The sequence below is a fragment of the Motacilla alba genome, chromosome 19 (genome assembly GCF_015832195.1).
Source record: "Motacilla alba alba isolate MOTALB_02 chromosome 19, Motacilla_alba_V1.0_pri, whole genome shotgun sequence".
Classification (NCBI taxonomy): domain Eukaryota; kingdom Metazoa; phylum Chordata; class Aves; order Passeriformes; family Motacillidae; genus Motacilla; species Motacilla alba.
Genome location: NC_052034.1, coordinates 6,273,596 through 6,294,642, shown reverse-complemented (window position 1 = coordinate 6,294,642; position 21,047 = coordinate 6,273,596). Strand labels below are relative to the sequence as shown.

Below are 21,047 nucleotides of genomic sequence, written 5' to 3'. Positions count from 1 at the left end.
CCTGTCACAGGCTGATCTTTCTCACAGTGCTTTCAGCACAGTGGGCTTGGTTTCATCTTCATTTCTCCTCGCTGTCCAGGAGAACACCAAGGGGCTTGTCCAGCTTTTTCCTGGTTTATTTTTTTCTTTAGGCAGACTGGCTCATTTCTAGTAGAAATCTGAATTGTTTTGTGTTTACAATCCACTTCATTCTGGATCTCCTAAAACTGTATTCATATTTTTTGTTAAAAATACTAACTTCTCACCAGGGAAGTGGTGGAGTCACCACCCCTGGAAGTGTTCAAACAACGGGTCAGTGCAGCACTTGGCAGTAGGGTTTGGTGGTACTTGGTTGGAAATTGGACTCAATGGTCTTGGAAGTCTTTTCCAGCCTTAATGATTCCACAAAAGGGCATCTTTAGTGGTGTGGGAAGGGCATTTTTAGTGGAGGTGGGTGTTTCCTTGCCACCCTGGCAGACTCACAGAATTCACAGAATCACTGGGTTGGAAGAGACCTTCAAGATCATCAAGTCTGACCCAACCCCAACACTTCAACTAAACCCTGGCACCCAGTGCCACATTCAGGCTTTGTTAAACACACCCAGGGATGGGGACTCCACCACCTCCCTGGGCAGCCATTCCAGAACTTTATCACCCTTTCTGTAAAAAAACTTTTTCCTAATATCCAACCTATATTTCCCTTGATGCAGCCTGAGTCTGTGTGCTCTGGTTCTGTCAGTGCTGCCTGGAGAGAGACCAGCCCCACCTGACTACAGCCACCTTTCAGGGAGCTGTAGAGAGTGATAAGGTCACCTCTTACTGTATTAGCTGGGTGCCCCGTGGCAGGAAGGAATGATGAGTCTGACTCCATGTTCTCAGAAGGCTTATTTATTATTTTATGATACTGTATTATATTAAAAATGCTATACTAAACTATACTAAACTATACTAAAGAATACAGAAAGGATACTTACAGAAGGCTAAAAAGATAATAATGAAAACTCGTGACTCTCTCCAGAGTCCCAACACAGCTTGGCACTGATTGGCCAATGAGTCAAAATAGTTCACAGCAGAAACCAATAAAACAATCACCTGAACAAGCTCCAAGCACATTTCAGTGGAGCAAAACACAGGAGAAGCAAATCAGATAATATTGTTTTCCTTTTTCTCTGAGGCTTCTCAGCTTCCCAGGAGAAAAATCCTGGGCGAAGGGATTTTTCCAGAAAATGTGAATGCCACAACCTCTGAGTCTCCTTTTCTCCAGGCCGAACACCCCCAGCTCCCTCAGTAGTTCCTCACAGGGCTCGTGTTCCCAGCCCCTCTCCAGCCTCGCTGCCTCCTCTGAGCTCACACCGCTCTCCCCTCTCTCCTAGGTCCCGCATCCGCCGGGAGCTGTTCATCGAGGAGATCCAAGCCGGGAGCCAGAGCCAGGCCGGGTCGAGCGACTCCCCTTCGGCCAGAAGCAGCAGGGCGGCCCACAGCTCCGAGGGGGACAGCTGCGACGGCGTGGACGCCGAGGGCCCTCCCGAAGGGAAGCCGAGCGGCCCGGAGGCGGACGAGTTCAGCAGCGCGGCCGCCAAGTCTCAGGGAGGGCCCGCCGAGCCGGCTTTGGAGGCGGGGGAGGAGGCACTGCGAGGCGCCAGGCCTTCGGAGAGAGCGGAGCCCGAGAGCCTGGAGGACACCGACGACGAGGGCCGGCTCAGAGCGCCGCGCCAGAGCTCCCCGCCGGCACCGCAGCGCCCGGGAGACGCTCTGGAGACACTGCCAAACTCTGCCACGGAAGGGGATGCCTCTACCTCAGCTGCCTCCACCTCGGTCCTTACGGGGGAGAGCTCCTACAAGTCAAAAGAAAGTTCAGAGAAAATCTCCAGTGTGCCAAGTACGAGCTCGACGCCGGCCGCAGGCTCGCAGAAAGCCAACTCTCTGCAGAGCTTGTTCGGCTTCTCGGAGGCGGCGAGCTCCAGGAACACGCGAGACAGCTCCCTGAGGAAAAAGAAAGCGGCCAACTTGAACAACATCATCCACCGCTTGGAGAAGGCCGCGAGTCGGGAAGAGGCCGTCGAGTGGGAGTTTTGAGATTAAACTGGCCCAACTCGGGAGAGCTGGGAAGTCAAACTGGACCTCTACTGGTTTTATTGTGTTCGCACTTAACCGCCCTGCGGGCCACAGGGCAAAAACGCCATAGGCCAAGGTGCATATAGAAATCAAAAAGAAAAAAAAAGGAGCGTTAAGCCCAATTTATGTTTGTGTTTTCGAGGAAGAAAACTGAAATGTGTAGTCAAGCTTTTTTGTACCCTGAAGTGTTTTTATTATTGCCCTAAGTGATTTCCACAATTTCTGGAATAACTCATACAGCTTTGCCTTGTGCCCTCCTCTTTGGTGTGGGGCTTTAAAAAAATGAAAAACAGGAAAAAAAAAAAAAACTAAAAAAAAAAAAATCTTAAAAAAAAAAAATCAAACCCACATATTAAAAGGGGGCTTTTTATCTGCCATCTAATGGCTACAGAGCGATAATACACTATTATCTTCTTAAACCAGGAAAAAAGGGGAGATTTTTCAAGAAAAAGAAAAAAAAAGAAAGTTTTTTGTAGCTGTTCAGTTGCCACTAAGAGATTGCACAGTCAACCGACTCTAAACACACTAGTTTGGATTCCTACATATTTTCAAGAAAAGAAAAGAATCTTGTTGTTTGAAACTTTGAATTAAAAAAAAAACACATTTACTCCACATATTTTTTAACAAAACAAAAAAAAAAAGTCACATCAGGAAAATATCTTAATTTGTGGTAGCTGACTTAGTGTTTTCTTGTAAGTGAAATAGAATATTGACACGTAGTGCACATTGTTTCATAGCTTTAACTGATTCTGGTCTTTTGCAGCCCAGAATTTGTTTAATACACTCCATTTTAGGCCAAATCAGGACAAAAAAAAAAAATCTGAATCTAGGTATTTTATAATCTGCTTTTTAACCTCTAACCACAGAGCACGCTGATCAGACCTCATATCTGGGAGGTTTAGGAGACAACTTAGAAGCAGCATGTACTTGATCATTTCACTTGGTTCGTAGTGTACAGGATTTCCTTTCAGCAAAGACAGATCGCTCCAAAAACGTTGGCCAGTAACATTTCAGCCTGCTACTTGGGGGCCTAGCCCGTATCCCGAACATTCAGCTTACCTGGAATCCTTGGGAATGCAGTTCACGTGTCCGATTGCTGTCACACACCACTAAGAGGGACTGGAGCTGCCGCAGACCCAGCCCTTCTCCTGCTGTTGGTGGCCATTTACTGACTCTCTTCCCACCACGAGCACTGATTTTAAATACGTTTTAGTTGTGGGAAGCTCCTTTTTTTTGCGTGGATAACGAGTACATGGCAATGACCAGACGGGCTCTTACCGGGGTGGAAGCAGCCCAAGCTCGAAACCAAAACCTTCGTGCTCTCGAGTCCCAGTCCGGCCCGTTCTGCCCTGCAGAAATACAGCCTTTTCCCATTCTTTTATGCACAGGTTAGGGCTGATCAAAGTACAAATCCAATTCTAACTTGTCTCTAACTCCTCCTGTTGTCTATATGTATATGCGTGAGCATAGAGGTGCGTGGAAGGATGTGTGTGCGTGGGTGTGTGCGTGCAATTTTATACGTCTGTGTATTTTCTTACGTACTTGTGCACACATAGAGTGCATTACTGCCACCTTTTTTCAATAAGCTGTTTTATCAGTTATGGCTTCTACAAGTTTGCTAATTTAGACTCCTTTATTGCCATATCTTTAAAACTAACAATAGATGATTTCGGAATATATATATATATATAAATATATATATATATAATTTTTTTTTGCTTATTTATAGGTGCTGTATTTTATTATCTGATTGTTAGGAAGGGATGAAAGGGGGCAAATATTCTTTAGAGGGATAGACTGCCGGCAGTATTGGGTATAATTTACAAGATGTAGTTGTCATACTGTATATTATTGATTGAAGACTTTTTTGACCGTATTGTGTATCATTGAACTTTTGTCTTAGGTCAGCATCTTTTTGATGACACTTTAATGGTGCATTCATTACTTCTTAAGTTTAATTAATATTACTTTTCTGATTTTGGGGGAGGGAGGGATGGGGGAGAGGAGTTCCGACTTTAAAGGTATGTTCCCAATATTACACCTCAGTGTGCTTGTATTAATTCATTAGTAGGATTTTTGACTGTAAGATGTGAAACCACATTTCTTGCATGATGTTTTAGAACTTATGTATTTCATTTACAGTCTCTTAACATGCGACAGCAGCACTTAGCGCAAGTTTTCACAAATTTAAGAATCAGTACACTAAAATCCATCCTTCTCATGACTAAGGAAAGAAGGCTCTAGGAGGCTGAAAGGCAGGGATTTATTTCTGATTTTCACTGCTAGCTGTTTCAGGATTCCTCCTTGGGTAACTGGGGACTCGTGATGCGAAATTGAAGCTGAGGAAGGGAGAGAGAGCAGCTGCCCCTTTCCGAGACGAGCTGAGGGACAATTGGCAGTGACAGACGCCAGGGAGTGGCAGCGCGTGCTGGGAGCGCTCCTGGTGGGAGCGTGGCCAGTGCCTGGGAGCGGGGTGAAGCCAAGGGTGACCTCTCTGTACCTGTCCAGTGTCCTGGTCTGGCTTCCAAAGCACAGCTCCATGGATGAGCACGTCCTGGTGGGAGTTCACATACCTTAGTGCAAGTCACGACGAGCTGCGTCTCCAGCCAAGAGCAAAACTTCTGCCCAGAGGACGCAGATAATTTCTTAGGTTCTTTAATTGTTTTTATTTTTTTCTTTGTTGTTGTTTGGTTCAGGTTGGGTTTTTTAATTAATTCTAGGCAATACACTTGCCGGTCTGTTCCTACTGTCCTTGTCTGCTGATGTGAGACCCAGGTGCTGGATGCAGTCAAGTGGTTACTCTCGGCTTTCTCCATAGTGAGGGGGTTTTTTTCTGTGTGATGATTTTATTTCGTTTTTTAAGTTAATATTCCCCAAACTGTTCTTGTGCCTGTGTCTATCTGATTGCATTCCATGATGCTTACTGAGAGCTCTGGCTGCATTGTACGACAGCAGAACTGTATTCACAGGTCGCACACAAATGCAGCTCTTAAGGTCAATCTCTCTTCTTAATAAGCAATACGTAAGTGCCTTGAAACATATCTTCTTTTCTTTTTTTTTTTCTTTTTCCTGTTTATTTTTGGTTTGCTTTTCAGGTTTCCACTAGTTCTTTAGGGTTCTTTAGTGTCCGCCCAGTTTTTAATGCTGTAATGATTTTTAAAAAGCATATCTGTAGCTTGCCCTAGAGGAAATCTTTCTTTCATAACACTAACTGTTAATTCTAAGCTCCATTATTCCATTTGAGTCATGTCATTTTGCTGGTTAAAGACAGCGTTCAGAAGTCAGAAGTCACTCCATCCTGCCAAGCGTTATCATTGGGATCTATTATAAAATTAATCAAATAAAATGCTGTCAGTATTTCCTATATTTTTGGCACTTTATTAATGGCTTAGCTCCTTTTGCTGTTTCATATTTAATGATCTGTGTTGAATGTGGATTAGCCTGCTGAGATGCTGTTGGGGTGATCTCCTGCCCAGGGTCCCTCTGGGTTCTTTGGTGACCCCCTGGGCCGAGGAGCACCCCCAGACCTGGAGCTCAGAGATGCTCCTGGGCTTTGTCCCGGTGTTTAGCCAAGGTCACAGCTGCTTTTCTGTTCCAGTGGAAAGTAGGATGGATTAGTTGAACTACTGCTGATGTTCTCGGGTGGGACGTGAGTTACCTGCTGGTGTTTCTGGCCAAGGCCCCCCAGTTTAGAGGCTGGACTTACACTGCAGGGTGTGAGAGATAGTTGGGATCAATTTGGAACTCACCCTTGGGAGAAAAATGTGCTTTGGAATAACTTTTTTTTTTCCCCCCCTTAATTCAAAGGATAAAAAGTTGAAGGAGAAGAAATGCCAAAGAGCAGCACAGTGGCTGTCATCCCTTGGGTGCTGATTCCAGGGGAAGGGAATGTGTGAAAGGTGTGACATGGGGCTCATCTCACAGGGCAGCAGAGCCCTCGTTGCTGACATTTCTTTTCCTGATGGATAAAAGCACAGGCAGTTTTCAGGAATCCATCATGCCAGACTCTTGTTTTTCCTGAGGTTCTTTAAAAAGCATTTTATTTTCTCTCTCTGTTTCCAGTTCCATGCTCTTACCAATGCTGTGCATGAAGGGCCAGGGCTGTTTTAATAGAAATACATTTATATTGCAGTTAAATTGTTGATTTTTCTCTCTGGATGATTAGGGAAGGAAAAAAGTGCAGTGCTTTGTTTGCTAAAAGCCAGGAAAGAGTATCCCCTGGCAGAAGGGTCATGCAGTGGAATTGTCAATACACTTCCTTTTTTCAGGATACCAGTTTCAGACAACAGCATTGTAGATGTTTATTGGCAGAAATGCATTTAATTACAGTCGCTTTTGATGCCATAAAATCTGACCATTTTATTTATTCATCCGTGAAATGCCTATGAATAGAGCCACCCTTTAAAGGAACCCATATCAGTGCTCTCTGCCCATATCATGAATTAGTGAGTCCTTTAGTAATAAACTCCTTGCTGTAATAAGAAAGATCTATATTACAGTTAAAAAGAAAAAAGTATGTGCCTTTCTCATTAGCTAAAAGATCTCTGCATTGTTTTATGTCCCTTGTTGATATGGGGTTGGTGTAGAGCAGGGGGACCATGAACACCACAGAATTCTATGCAATATTTTCCAATCCAATTACTTAAAAGTCCCTATTTTTCAATCCTTTAACAGGAGAAATAGTAAGTTAGAGAAGTGCATCGTGCTGGTGGTAATTCAAACTGCAAAGCTGATAAATTGACATAAAATAGGATTGAGGGAAATGTGACAAATTAATGTGATGAAATAATGGAAAATGCTAACAGTGGTGGCAGTCCCTACAAGCACAGCTGCTGTCAGAAGTCTGTAATCTTCCATTTTAAAATTAATAATTTCCAATATTCTTAAAGCTTTTATGAATAAGAATGCTCCTGGCAAAAACAGGGCAGGTTAGAAACATGAAAAAAAAATCACATTTTGAGGATATAGAAATTATGAGAATACACCCAAAAAAAGTAATTGGGTTTGGGCACTTTGCACTTGGCTCAAAATGTTTTATTTCAGTTGAAATACCACGGTAATCTGTGCCTTTAGCAGGGTTGTGAGAGATCAGTAGCTTGGCAGTTTGTTGCAGACTGAAAGTGGAGTGTTGACATTTTTAACCTGCACATGGAGGGCACTGGTTTTGCTCCATTTGTGTCTCTTCCCACAAAGGAGTTCCTGAAATCCTCTCTGATTTCCTCTTCACCCAGTGGATGTTCTCTGTCTTCAGCCACGAGTGTGGCCGAGCTTCTCTTGGAGACTCAGAAACAAGAGGAGAAGGAAAGTTAGTTCTTAGGTGGGGGCTGGATTTAACATTCCCTAAAACCAAGTCAAGGCTTTCCCATGAGTGTGTGGCAGTGGTTTTGGCCCTGGTGTGACCAGCTGGTTGTAGCCTCTTACCCCTAAATTTAACTCACGTGGAGAAAACATTGGCAAGGCAGGACTGGGTTGATTCCTGTGTTGTTCTGCCTTCCCCTTTCTGCTCTCTGAACATCAACATTTTCTTTGTGTTGCATATACAATCAACTTGTCTGAGACTTTAAAAATTCTGTACAAAGGAAAGACTTCCCCCCACCACACCCCCAGCAGTTGAAAGTCTGGTTTTAAATTGCAAGGAGAATCACTGGCATGGGAAGTACAAGATCTGAATTTCTTTTCTGGTGTAACCTTTGGAGTTCAGAAGGGGTGTAGCAGTCCCCGTCTCCTTCACATATATTTGAGCTCTAAAACGTAGAAATGTAATTTCACCAATTTCTTCTTTCCTCCCCATCTCTTTTTTAGGATATATTGACTATGCCATATATAAAGTATAGTTAATAATGGACTTTATAGCAAGAAAAGCTCTTTAAACCATGCCTAGGGACGGATTTGTCCTACATGACCAGGTCATGGACTATACCCAACCCTATTAATATGCAAGGATAAAATGGTTTTATGCTCTGAATGTGAAATTTATCCTTTTGGAGAAGATTAGCGTTAGGCCTGTGCACTTAAGTTTTCAGAAAGCCTTAAAAACAGGTGTGTAAGTGGTGCCATCTCTGTCCTCAGGGATGATTTTCCCCCAGCCAAGTGGGACTGTGGCATATTTAATAGCAGTTATTAATTATAAGGTCATTTTCCAGTTGAAGAAAGTCATTCATTGAATTTTATTAGTGAGCCCCTGGCCAGCATCCTCTGGTACAATCCAGGACCTGCTTTTCCCAAGACCTGGGCATCCATATCCATCCCAAAATCCTTGGCTCTCTGTGAAATCTGTGTTTCTGCAACTCTTGTGAATGGAAAAAAACCCTGATATGGGATTCCTGAGCTTGATTGTCCTTGCTATTCACAGACATCTGGCACTAAAGTGCATTAAAAGGGAAAGCCTCCTTTTAAAAAACTAGTAAGATTCTTGTGTTTTGTCCTTGTCCAGCTCTTCTATAAACATCAATTCTGGCAGTTTCAAGCTTGCTTTTCTCACAGTGCTGTTGGGAGATTTTAGCCACGGTTCTGTAGATTTCCTATTATTAAATCTCTTGGTTTCATCACATCAGTTCAGTTCCTTTGGACTTTGAACCAGCTGAGTGCAGAGAGCAACTGACTCCTTTACCATGACAAAACAGTGCAGCAAAGTGAAAACCCCTGTGATGCTGGGTCTTTGGCTTTCTGTTTGAATTCCAGAGATATTTGTAATACCTGGTACAATCTTCATCCAAAATTCTTTGGAAATGGAGAATCATGCCCGGAATTTCCTGCTGTTGTGGTGCCACACCTGATTTTTGCACAGTTCCTGTGTAATTCTTGGTGGTGTCACAGCAGCACAGCCTCTCTCTTGGCAGCAAGAAGAAGAGTTGTGTTCTCTTCTGTCCGTGTGGGTAATTCATGTGCATTTTTGGGAGTTGTGCATCATTCCAGGATGGAAAAGCCCCTCTGTGTATTTAGCATTTGTGTGCTTGGTCTTAATGGTGCAGCAGAATTGCTGCAGCCAAATTTGTGAAATCATTTGGGATGTAGGTGAGCGAGGGCTTAAAACCAATATGTATTTTAATGGGCAGAGGATGCCATTCCCCACTTGTCAGACCCATTCCCTGCTGTAAAGAGGGGATTAGCCACTGGAGAGACCAGGCTGCTGGAGATGCATGGGTTTAGCTAATGAGGACAGGGAAGATCATGCTCAGAATACATAAAAATGATCCCAAGGGTCTGAGATGTGCAAGAGCCAAGGAATTGGAAAGGAGGGGTCAAACCTTGTCTGTAGGTTTGGCTTCCTGCAGGAAGTTCATATCCCAGATACTTGCACACAGGTAGTGCTCTCTCCTTTATCAATGTACAGTGGACAGTAAAGACATATTTAAAACAATCACAAAACCAGCTGATGAAGTAAATTCAAGCCAAGTATGGGATTAAATCAAGCAGCTCAGCCTTGCTCTCTCTTAGCTGAAAATTCCAAGTATTTGTAGGAACGAGGTAGAAATTTTCTGCTAGGCAGCTCCTCTTGGAAGGTGAGTGTCTGTGCTTTCAAGAGAATAAATAAAACTTGGCACTTGACTTGCTCTGAAGTACAATCTTGTCTCCAGGTAACTAGGAAAAATATTTTTGCAATCAGTCTTTCAATCAGACTTCCCTGGCTTTTGTTAGCTTGTGTTGGACCCTTTGTGCTGTTTTGATGTGTTATTTATATGTGGGTAAGTTATTACTAGCTTTAAAAGTGTTTCCAAAGGACCTGGTTACCTCTGGATGCTGGTGCAGGTGATACAGGGAGTACTTGAGCATCTGGTTTGGAAAGGAGGAGCGTGGGGAATAAGCAAGGTCACATCTGCTTTGTTCTTTCCCTTTTCCTTGATCAGGGCTTCCATTTCCTTCTCACCCTCTCTAGAGAGATGGAGTTCATGGGTCATTCCTTGTTTTCTGTGGGAGAAAGATTTTAGTCGAGCTTGAAATGATTTTATTTTCACTCCATGGGCATATCATCAAAATCCTGTATGTTGCCACATTTCCCGTTAAGTCTTTAGGTTTTGCTTCCTGAAATTGACTCTTTCACTTTCTCTACTTGGAAAGCTATGTGCCTTATTTCCTGATCTCTTCGTGGAGAATAATCTAAAGCACAGTGATCTGGCTTGCAGCATTCCCAGACCCTTTTCATTTTTATGGGGGGAGCAAACACTGATGGAGCATCCCAGTGCCCCAAGGCTGGCAGGTGCTTGGGCAGCCCTGTGTGAGGAGTCTTTGTGCAATAGAAACTCTGGAGCCGTGCCTGGGGGGTTCCTGTCCCACAGCCAGTGAGGTGAGCTCTCCTTCAGGGCAATTCACACTCCTGGGGGAAAAGAAAATCCCTGTGGGTTCCTTCCAGCAGTTCCTGGGACAGGACTGAGCTGTCACCCAGCAGCTGATGCTCGCAGGGCCCGGTCTGGCCCCGTGCACTCACGGGGCTGCGAGTGCCCCAGAAACCCCCGTGGCAGTTCCTTTGTGCCATCAGTCACACCTGCTGTCCCCAGTGCCACTGCTGGGTGCTGAGGCACTGTCCAGTCATTCCAGCTGGATTTGGGTTTGTGCACACCCCCAGCCCTCCCCTCCCGAGCTCGCTGTCCCTGCAGCATCCCAGGGTGAAACACGGCCTGTGATGAGGACAACAATCGACTATTTCCTATTCCTGAGATTCATTTGTGACAGTTTCTTTTTTGTAGAGGTTTGGGGTTTTTGTTGGGTATAAACACAACAGGAGCATTGACATATCATCATTGCTCTGGGTTGGAAGGGAACTTAAAGCTCATCCTGTTCCAACCCTCCTGTCTCCCACTAGACCAGGTTGCTGTCCCCTAAATGGATGTTGGAGAAAGCTTGGGATATCCTAGAGGTGGAGCAGGTGGTGTTGGCTCGTAGTGTCCATATCATTATGCCCCAGTTGTGTTTTCTAGAGCAATCTTTTTCTTTTTTTAAGAGAAAAAAAAAAGTATTTTATCTAAATGCCTAATAAATAATATTATTTAAATAGTTTTTAAAATAATTTAGGACTGAGAATAAGAAGCCTCAGTTGTGAGAGAAGAGACTTAAAATATACAGAGAGAGAAAATACCCTGAGCCTCCTAGAGCCTCTACTGAGAATTTGCTAAAGACACAGAGCCCCTGGTCAGAGCACATTGCAATTAACTCACAAGTGTTCATCTAAAATGAGAGACTGGTTTCCTGTGATGTTCATCTTTGTTGGCATATGTTTGACTTTCTGAATTCAGAGCTGATTTTCTTCTCATTCACAAGTTGGTCAAGGAAAAACAAAACAAGAAAAAAAAAAAAAAAGGCAAAAAAAATAATAATAATTCACCTTGCGGAGCGGCAGCTTTTCCTGGTGTGAGCTCTGGAAATCCACCTTGTGCAGGATGTGTGGCACGCAGGGGTGGCTCAGCTTTGCTGCTGGGTTCAGACAGGCTTTTCCCCGGCCCTGGGGAGCAGCAGAGCAGCCCCAGATCCAGGCAGGAGCTTGGCCAGGGAGGGGTGGGCAGGCTCCAGCCGTGCCAGTTCCCCCCTGGCATGGGCAGAGGAGAGGGTGCTGGGCCAGCAGCAGGGCACAGCACCACTCCTGTGGCTTGGGAAGCAAATTTGCACTTTGCCTTTCGAGGGTGTCCCACTTAAAAAAAAAAAACAAACCATCCGGCGAATTTCCCACGTCAGGTTCTCTTTCCTCTGGTGTAGTCCAAAAAGAAACTGAAAATGAGAGTAAAGAAAGCCCTAGTGTAAGTGTTGGATCAGCTCTGCCAAACAAAAGGTTGTTCCTCGTGGAATACTCTATGCATTTCTGTGGTGAAAAGCATTTTCTCCCATTCCTCGCTGGAAGTGCTGTGAGAATGTCACACATACAAATTTGGACGTTGATCCCAAAGCAGATGGAGGCTGGGGAGGGGGGGATGTTCTTTTTTTTTTTTTTTTTTTTTTTTTTTTTTTTTTATTGTTTCCCTCATGTCCCTTTTCATTTTTATTTTTTTTTTTTAATTAAAAAATTAACTCTTTGCATTTGTGCAATAACTACTTGCCATGAGAATGGGCAGACCTTGGAAATGCCCCGACTACTAACACAGCACAAGATGAACTCGAACAGAAAGTGGTGTACTTTTTCCTGAGAACTTTTTTTTTTTTTTTTTTTTTAATGATAAGCTCGGTTTTTACCCCAGTGTATTGTGGTGTCTTACATTTTTAGCAGTATTTTATATTTTTTCTGTAACGCACTAAGTCTTAGATGTTTTTAGAGCTTGTTTGTTATATTCACAATCACGGATTTTAAAAAAGAAAAAAGAAAAAAAAAAAAAAAGATCCTCACAAAGACCCAATTGACCAAAAAAAAAAAAAAAAGTGTCATTTTTTTTGTACAAGTAGCTTTGAGAAGCCCACATTGTGTTGCTGTGACTCATCTTTTGTAACATTTTATTTCTTGGTATTTGTTTAAACATAAAAAGTAAGAGTTTATCTGGCTGGCAGTGCAGGGCAGCGCTCCCTCGTCAGCAGAGGCATTGTTTCTGTCTTTGTTTGGTTTAGCCATAAAATGTTTGTTCTCAGCACTGTACAACGGTCCCTATATGATATGGAGAAGCAATATCACTGTATGAAACTCACACGATGTATTATTATTATTATTCACTAGCACCCTAGGTGTGATAATTGAAGTAAATATCTTTTATACAAACACAATTCCGTGTGGGCTGTCTTTTATTGAGGTGAGACCTGAGTCCAAGCAGCAAACATTTACATTGTCCTTCTGCTTTTTGGTGATGCCCAGAGGGACCACAGGGATGGTTTGGTGGGATTTGTGTTTGGCCAAGGGAGGAAAATTCACTTTTTGTGTATCAGTTCCTATGGGGAGGGTGTGTGTGTGTTTCCAGTATCTCCAATATTGAACTGTGAGATGCTCAGTGAAATCCAGGAGTGGCCATTCTTGCTGCAGTCTGTGTGAGGTGGGCACCCGACTTCACAGACAGAAAATACATATTTGGGGTCTGAGACTGCTAAGAGGGATTGTTTTGAGCACCACAGCAACATATCTAATTAAAAAGGAAAAAAAATGTCAGTTACCTGAGGTTGGAAATGCCTTAGATTCAGAAATGAAAATGTCAAAGAATTTTCCCAGATATTTGGCTCGCTGTTTTATTTTTACAGATCCTTTATAGGAAAATAAATTCCTCATTTAGTGCCTTATGGGATGTTCCTATAAATACTCTCAGTATTTACAGAGTGAGGAGCTTGGTAAGGAGCAGATGCTGGAATCTGTCAGTGGGATTATGTTTTCAAAAGGAGTGGAAGAAATCATTTTTGGATGCTCTGGGTGTCAGGTAGAGGATGTGTGTGTGTGTGTGTGCTCTGCTTCCCCTGCTCATGTCTGGTTTTTTGTGAATTGAAGGTTATTTTGGGGGACCTGCCTTGCTTTCCACCATCTCCTGCAGTACATCCCTGACACATTTCTCCTGCCAGGCTCTCGTGAGCCCCTCCTAGGAGTGTCCTGTGGAACAGGAGTTTTGGAGGGCCAGGATGGATATTTGCTGTGGTTCTGTGCTGGAGAGCAGCCAGGCTGGGATTTCCCACCCCAGTGAGGGTGGCACTTTGTCCAGCTCCATGTTGGTGTCCAGTTGTGTCTTTGCCATCTTTAGTTCTGCAGTTGTGGGGGAATTCTCCTCAAAATGTATTAAAAATGCTACTGAATGCCTTCATTTCATGACAAATGTGCATTTTCTCATTTTGAAGCATCTGAGATATTGTTCCACAGGATGGAATAGTTCATGGTTTAACAGGTTTTATTTTATCTCCTTCTCTTTAATAACTAGTCCAACTGTTCATTGCTATAAATGCTATTATTGTGTATAATTTGACCTAATTTTTTTTTAAACTTGATGCTAAACAGCTAGACTTTTCAAATGCCATGCCTCAGGTAGGTTCATTTGTGTATTTGTAACCTGCACTTTTCTTCAGGTGGTATCAGCATGAAACTCCTAAAATGCCACACGTGGTCATAAGCAAAGGGTGTTAAACTTGAGAAAGCACTGACCTGGAGAAGGCTCACAGTAGCTCAGAATTTTGAATCTTGGGATAAAGCCAGGTGGTTCTCTCAAGCCTAAATCTCAAAAAGTTTATTCTGGGAAGTTAGGAAGGCAACCCAAACCACAAGGAAGCATTGAGAGGTCAGGAGCAGATATTTATGGCCTCCCATGGAGATAGTTGGATCTTCCACAGTAACTTTTTTGGAGCAGTCTTTCAAAAGGATGTCAAAATTCTCTTTTTTTAAAAAAAATTGTACACTGTGTGTTCCCACAGACCTTTACTGGTTTGAACTGGGACATCACTGGGAGTTCCTGCTGGGACAGAGCTGCTGCTGGGGCTGGATGGGTGAGGTTTGCACAGGAAATGTTAGAGGGATTTGCTGGATTGATGGGAAAAGTCCTGGTTTGTGGCATCCTTGGGTGCCCGAGGAAGTTCACACCTCTGTGCCAGGCTCCTGGCTGTGCTGCTCTGCCATCAGTGAGAGCCAGTTTGACTTCCAGTGGGAAAAGGGATATTTTTTCACATGTTCCCACCAGGTGAGGAGCTGGGAGTGGCTGTCATGGTGCTTCTGAGCCCCACTTCTTTCCATTAGGAAAGGCTGTCATTTTCTCCTCAGTATTTCTGATTTAATGGAAGTGGTGAAGGAATTGTGTACTTGCCAACAGAGGGCTTCAGAAAACATGATTTGATTACAGCACAGCGTTTTATTTTCTTTTTGCTCCAAGCTATGGGAAACTGATAAGAAAATTCAAACTGTTTTCTTGAACTCTTCCAAGTTACCCATGTAATTATCTTAGTACCCTTGGAAATAATCCCTTCTTGTATGAAATCTCTCTCCTTACAGGGTGAATTTATTAAGCAGTGCTGGGTTTCTTTGCTGGGGGCTGTTTATTTTGGAGTGGCTGGGCCAGGAGGAAGGGGAAGGAGAAATCCTTCAAACCTTCCTTTCCCAGCAGGCCCTCAAGATGTGAAAAGGAAGGGAAAAATGCAGGGGAGGGAGAAGAAATCTCACCTGAACCTCTTCTGATAGCAACTGGCAGAGAAACCCAGAGAGGTGGGAGGAAGCCCCCAGAGAGCCATGGAATGGTTTGGGTTGGAAGGGACATTTAAAGGACACCTTCCACTGTCCCAGGGCTCCAAACCCCATCCAGCCTGGCCTTGGACACTCCAGGGACCCAGGGGCAGCCACAGCTTCCCTGGGCAGCCTGGGCAAGGGCCTCCCCACCCTCATCATAAAAAAAACCAACTTCCTTAGCACTCACCTGAATCAGCCCTCTTCTGTTTGAAAGCCATCCCCTGTCCTGCCATGCTGCAGTTGGGTGGCTCCTTTTCTCTCCCCCAAGGCCATTTTCCAAGCTGGCCCTGAGGAGAGGGCAGCAGGAGCCCAGAGAAGGATGCTGCTGCTGGAATGAGCACGGCAGCTGGGGCTTTTGCTTGTGCTTCCTTTGTCACTTGGGCAGATAAGTCTCAAATGTTCTCAGGGTGTTGGACACGATCTTCTCTCTCCTTGTCCCCGTTTTCTCTCGTCTCTTTGGCAGCACATCAAAGTGGAACTGAGCAGGGCTGTTCTTGCTGCCTTCACTGGTGCCAGTGCCATCCCTTGCTGTCTGGAGCTGCTCATCTTCTGCATCATCCCTGAAGGACCTCACTGATGGTCTTGATGTCCTCTCTTCCAACTCTGTATCTGCAGAGGAACCTCACCTCTGCGCTCCTGGAGCTTTTCCAGGCCTGATACCTGCGCCTGGAGACCAGGGGGTTGTGCTAGAACTTGCAGATGGCTTTTAGAATTGTCATCATTCCTCTCTTTTCATCCTCTCCTTGCTTTTTCTGCCCTTTCAGAAGCCCTGCAGAGGCTCTGAGCAGAGAATGATGCCTCCCAGACTAATCCAGGCATTCTGGCTACTCAGGAACTCTTGGAGCTGACTCACCTTTCCTCCCTCCCTGAAGATTTCTACAAAAGTTGCTTTAAAATGTCCCAAAAGCCCAATTCCTTTGTGTTTCTGTTGTACTGGTGAGATCTCTGGAGCACTTGATCTTCATTTACTCTGGGGACATTTTTGGAGCAGTACAGTCCCTTTGAATGACGCTGATTTTTCATTGCCTGATGGGAGGTGAGATGCTCAGCCGGGCTTTTGCACTACAGCCTGCTCTTCAGCCTTTACTTCTGAGCAGATTTGCACCTCAGAGCCCACAGACAGGGCTCTGGTGACTTGTAGAAAGAAATATTCCATCATTCCCTGCCTCCTGGTCCTGTTTCTCAGCCTGCTGACAGCTCCCAGCAGTGGTGGCCCCAAGGAAAAGGCTTTGCATGAAGCTGAGGTGGATTGAGTGACTCCCACACGCTCTGGGCCAGGCAGAAATGTTGTCCCTCACCATGAAAAGGTCAAGACAGAACTGGAACCGTCGAGCTGTGCAATGGGCAAAGGCCTTTGACAGCCTTCCTGTGGCAGGAAGGGTTTTGGCTCAGATCTTTCTGCCTTGGCATCTTCTCGGACCAATGAAAGAAGGCAGAGAAAATCCTCTTGTGCAGGCAGGGTTGAATCTGCAGCGTTTGGATCGTGAGCTCCTCATCCCTCCAGCTACAGAGAGCGGGGTCAAGGTCGAGTCATCTCCGTTGATTCTCCTGGAAGGGGAGCAGGACTTTGGGCTATAACAGCCTTTTCCAGACTTCCTTAAAAGCTAAATGCCAAGTGTTTCAAGAGCCTGAAATTGGGCCTGAGTTTATGTGTAAACCTTGGGAGCTCTGGCATCAGGCAGAGCCGGAGGTAAGACTTTGTTGGCTTGAAAAGGCTCCTGGAGAGCAATGCCAAGAAGTCTTGGCACGTCTTTTTCATGGGGAAGAGCAATGATTTCAACTCAGATGTAACTGTCCAGTCATGAACTGGAGTGGCCCAGCGTGGGGAAAGGTGAAAGAGCTGGAAAAAGCAAAGGGTCCGTGGCAGACCCAGTTTCCTGCTTCTTCCTTTGGCTTCTGCTCCTCGCCCTGGCACTCTCAGACACCCCTGTTTGTGTTGAGTGAGTCTCCAGCTTTGAGCCTTCGTGCCAAGGCACTCCAAGGTTTACTTATCTTACCATCATCTTCCTTCCAGTCAATAAAATAGACTTCAAACCTTTGAAGTAGTGGCTTTCAATGCACTTCAGTTGACTTTTCAAAGAGAGCGTGCCACATCACTTCTCAGCTTGTTTTCTTTTTCTTTTTCTTTTTTTTTTTTACAGTTATGTAAATTCAGGGAGGCCAGACAGTAAATGGAGGGAGATTAAAAAGTTCCACGAGGCAAATCAGGGTGTGAACTTGCAGAGCATCAGCTCATTTGCCATTACTGCCCATGTGTGTGCTCCTACCCCTATCCCTTCAGCTACAGCACTCACCTCTCATTTCCTCGGGGCTCTGAGGATCCACGTGAGCAGTTACCCTGGTCCCATGGATGTGTAGCAAGTTACAGCCTATCTCACCCCAAGGTGATTTATTCATCTGTCTGTATCCTCAGAAATCAAGCCACCATCTTATGGAAAGATTGCCTCTCATTTATTTATGTCTGGCCTTATAACTTCAAACTAAGTTGCTAGTATGTCTTAATTTTCTCCATCTGTGAAAACAGATGCTGTTTATTTTGGATGATTTGCCAAGGGAGCCCAGTTGCTGGGGCTTGTTACAGAGTCAGAGTTGCTGTTGCCCTGTGGCAGCTCTGGCTCCTGGCTCAGGGGCACTCCTGATGAGCCCCTGCCTCTGCCAGGCTCTGCCCCCCACAGCCTGGCCACTGGGGCTCCAGGACTGCTCTCTTCAACAATCACTTCAAGGGTTTAACCTGCAGCTTTGGGATGGCAAGAGACTGACTGGGCTGTTCACAAGTGTGAGACTCGTGTCATTGTTTTATTCTCAATCTGGGCTTTGTTTCTTCACTGTCCCACCACACGGCCTGTCCATACAGGTCCTTGATGTTATTTCCTGAAATATTCATCCCATGGCAGTGTGCCCCTTGGGCACACAGAATTCCCAGAAAAGGCATTTCTTTAGAGCATTTTCTTTGAGCAGAGGCTCTTTCTGAGGATTCATTCAGTGTTTGGCAAGGTATCATAGAATTATTAAATGGTTTGAGTTGGAATGGAGCCTTTACCATCACCAGGTCCAGCCCCTTGCCATGGGCAGGGACAGCTTCCACTGGACCAGGTTGCTCAGAGCCCCATCCAGCCTGGCCCTGAGCACTTCCAGGGATGGGAACAGTCCAGTCCCAGCTTCTGATTTTCTGTGCATCAGGCAAGGGGAAACCAGCCCTGCCTGTGCCAGGGTGGCACCAGAGCTTCTGCCAGTGTGGGGCTGCCCAGTCCCTGCACTTCTCTTTTCTTCACAGGGCCATGGCAATGCCAGGCCTGGCTTTTTGAAATCCAGAGCTGGCAGAGGTTGAGGCTAAAGATACTTGGTTTAAAACCCACTTTCCCCAGGACTTCACCTTCTTTGTCCCATTACCTTCTGCAGTAGCTCTTCTCTTCCCTTTGAGGTACGTGCACATCTGAGGGGTCAGAGGCAGGGCTCAGCAGCTCAGGGAGCACAAAGGCAGACTCCTTTGCTGGGTTCAGTGCCTGAGCTGCCCTGGCTGCCCGGCAGAGCCCTGCTCCTGCTGCTGCAGGTGAAGAGTCGCTGGCACAGAAGTGCCGAGCTCGCGGGTGGCCGCGGCCCCTGTGAAAGGAGAAAGTTATGATTAAAAAAAAAACCCCAAAAACCAACTGTGAGGAGTGACGCTGACAGGGAGATGAGAGGGAAGCTCTGTGTGTTTGGTTGCTTTCAGTGTCAGACACGGTTCCAGCCTTTTCTGTTCTCATGGATGGTTTCGTGGCCAAGGCCGAGTGAAAGCTCGGGGAAGGAAGGATGCAGATCCCTTTAAAACCCAGAGCTTTGGTGACCCTTTTTTCTCTTAAACTGAAAAACTCAGTCCATGTAACTCAGAAGCCAAAAGGATCATTTAAGAGAGAGATGCAGGAACTGGGTCTCCTCCTGCAGGCTCCAAAGCTCAGCTCTGCAGGATTTTTGGGCAGGGTGGGGGGCCAGGGAGCAATTCTCCTGGTGGGGTGAACCTTGGGCAGGATGCTCAGCAGTGCCTCGTGCAGAGTTGGGCCCCCCAGCCCATGTTTGGCCAGCAATAGCTTCCCAATTGCATTTTAATGCAGTTTGAAAAGACAGCCAACTGAATAATTAACCGTAGGGAAGAGGTTTTCTTCTTTCCAAATCTTGTTGATGCAAATATTTTGCATCAGGCCACCCATGTTTTGGAACAGGCAGGGATTCCCCATTCCTGGAGAAACACTGACCTCCAGTGGGAGGTGCCTTTAGCACAACTACTGCTCGATCTGAGTCTCTTATTGGGGGCACTAAAATGTAAATAAGCAGAAGGGGAAAAAATAAACCCGTGTGTTGTGTTCAAAGCAAGTGCCACCTCCCCTTCCCTGCAGTGAGGCTTCTGAATAACATGGGAAGGGGAATGGCTTTAAACTGTAAGAAGTTTATCCCATCTAAGTTTAGATTGGAAATTGGGAGGGAATTGCTCCCTGAGAGGGGGTGAGGCCCTGGCACAGGGTGCTCAGAGCAGCTGTGGCTGCCCCTGCATCCCTGGCAGTGCCCAAGGTGAGGCTGAACAGGGCTTGGAGCAGCCTGGGCTGGTGGAAGGTGTCCTTGCACATTGCAGGGGGTGGAATGAAAGGGACTTTCAGTTTGCTCCCAGCCCAAACCACCCTGAGATTCCATTGCACCAACACAGTAATTGTCTTTCTTATTGTTCAGGTTGAAAAAGACCTTTAAGATCATCCCTACCCCATCACTGCCAAGCCCACCACAAACCACATCCCCAAGTGCCACATTTACAAAAGAAAAAAAAAAGGGGGGGGAATTTGCACCAGCAAAGACCCTGATTCCTGGGAAAGCAGTGTCACTTTGGGCATCACTTTGAGCCTCCATCAACTGCTGCTCTTAGCCCAAGCCTGTGGCCAGGGCACCAGTCCCTGTGCAGGAGCTCCCTCCACAGCTGGTTTCTGTGTGTGCAGCATTTCCCAGCCTGGCGAGACTGGGAGAGCTGGAACTGAGCTGGGCAGGCGTTGCAGCCCTTGTCTGAAGGCTCACAGAGGGTAGGAGCCCTGAGGACAGCCTGCCCTTGCTGCTCCCCAGGCAACCCCTGCACTTCTTGCTCTGTTGATAAATGAGGAAATCTTTTGCCTTCCAGCTGTCTGGAAATTAGGGGAATAATTACAACAGGAATTATCAGGGAGGGACTGGAACAGATGGGACCTGAGCTTTGACCCACCTGGAAATCCAGGCACAGAGGGATGGATCCTGCATCCCCACAGTGGAGGAGCTGGCAGTGCAAAACGCCAGCTCTGAACCTGGAGCTGAGCAGCTTTTCCAGCCAGGGAGAGGCCCAGACGCTGCTGGCAGCCAGGGAAAAGGTGAAACAGGTCCATTTCTGCTGCAGGACAGTTTGGGGATGGATTTGCCAGTGGAACACGGAGCTTGCCCTGCAGGGCTGGTCCCGTGCCTCTCGCTGTAGCTGCAGCTTCCCTGCCTCACATCTGGGCTCATCTGGGGTTATATGAGGGGAACAAGAGGTTTTTGTTTTGCTCCTGGAGCATTCCAGCAGTGCCTGTTGTGGTTTAGGGTGTGGGTTTTACTCTGGGGGGCAGCTGGGAAGAGGGATCCTTTGTAGAGAATTGGCTGAGCGGGAATGCCGGGGGCCGCACGGCCTGGCCCCGTGCCTGGGGCAGGAGTGCTCCCACCTCAGCCCCTCCTGGGGGCTCCCCCACCCTGCTCCAGGCCCCACTCCACCATCTGCCCTGGGAGTGCCTCTTCCATCACCTTTCCCGGGCAGACCAGACCTGGGATCAGTTCATGGGCTCATCTCCCCTTAACCCTCTCCAGGTGCCCCTGCTCTGCCCGGCCAGGATGCTGCCAG

The 21,047-nt window shown here is 46.0% G+C and overlaps 1 protein-coding gene across 7 annotated transcripts in view; it reads left to right on the top strand.

The window, feature by feature from the left end:
• CUX1 (cut like homeobox 1) overlaps positions 1 to 21,047 on the top strand; it is a 268,969-nt gene that overhangs the window by 236,082 nt on the left and 11,840 nt on the right. For 6 of the 7 annotated variants that reach the window (XM_038157826.1, XM_038157829.1, XM_038157825.1 and 3 more), the window contains one exon: positions 1,353 to 12,771. The exons of the other annotated variant lie outside the window; for it this stretch is intronic. In XM_038157826.1, coding sequence (XP_038013754.1) covers positions 1,353 to 2,055 — 703 coding nt within the window. In that variant the 3' untranslated portion in view covers positions 2,056 to 12,771. Of the gene's footprint in view, positions 1 to 1,352; positions 12,772 to 21,047 lie in introns of those variants that run through there. 7 annotated transcript variants of the gene reach the window in all.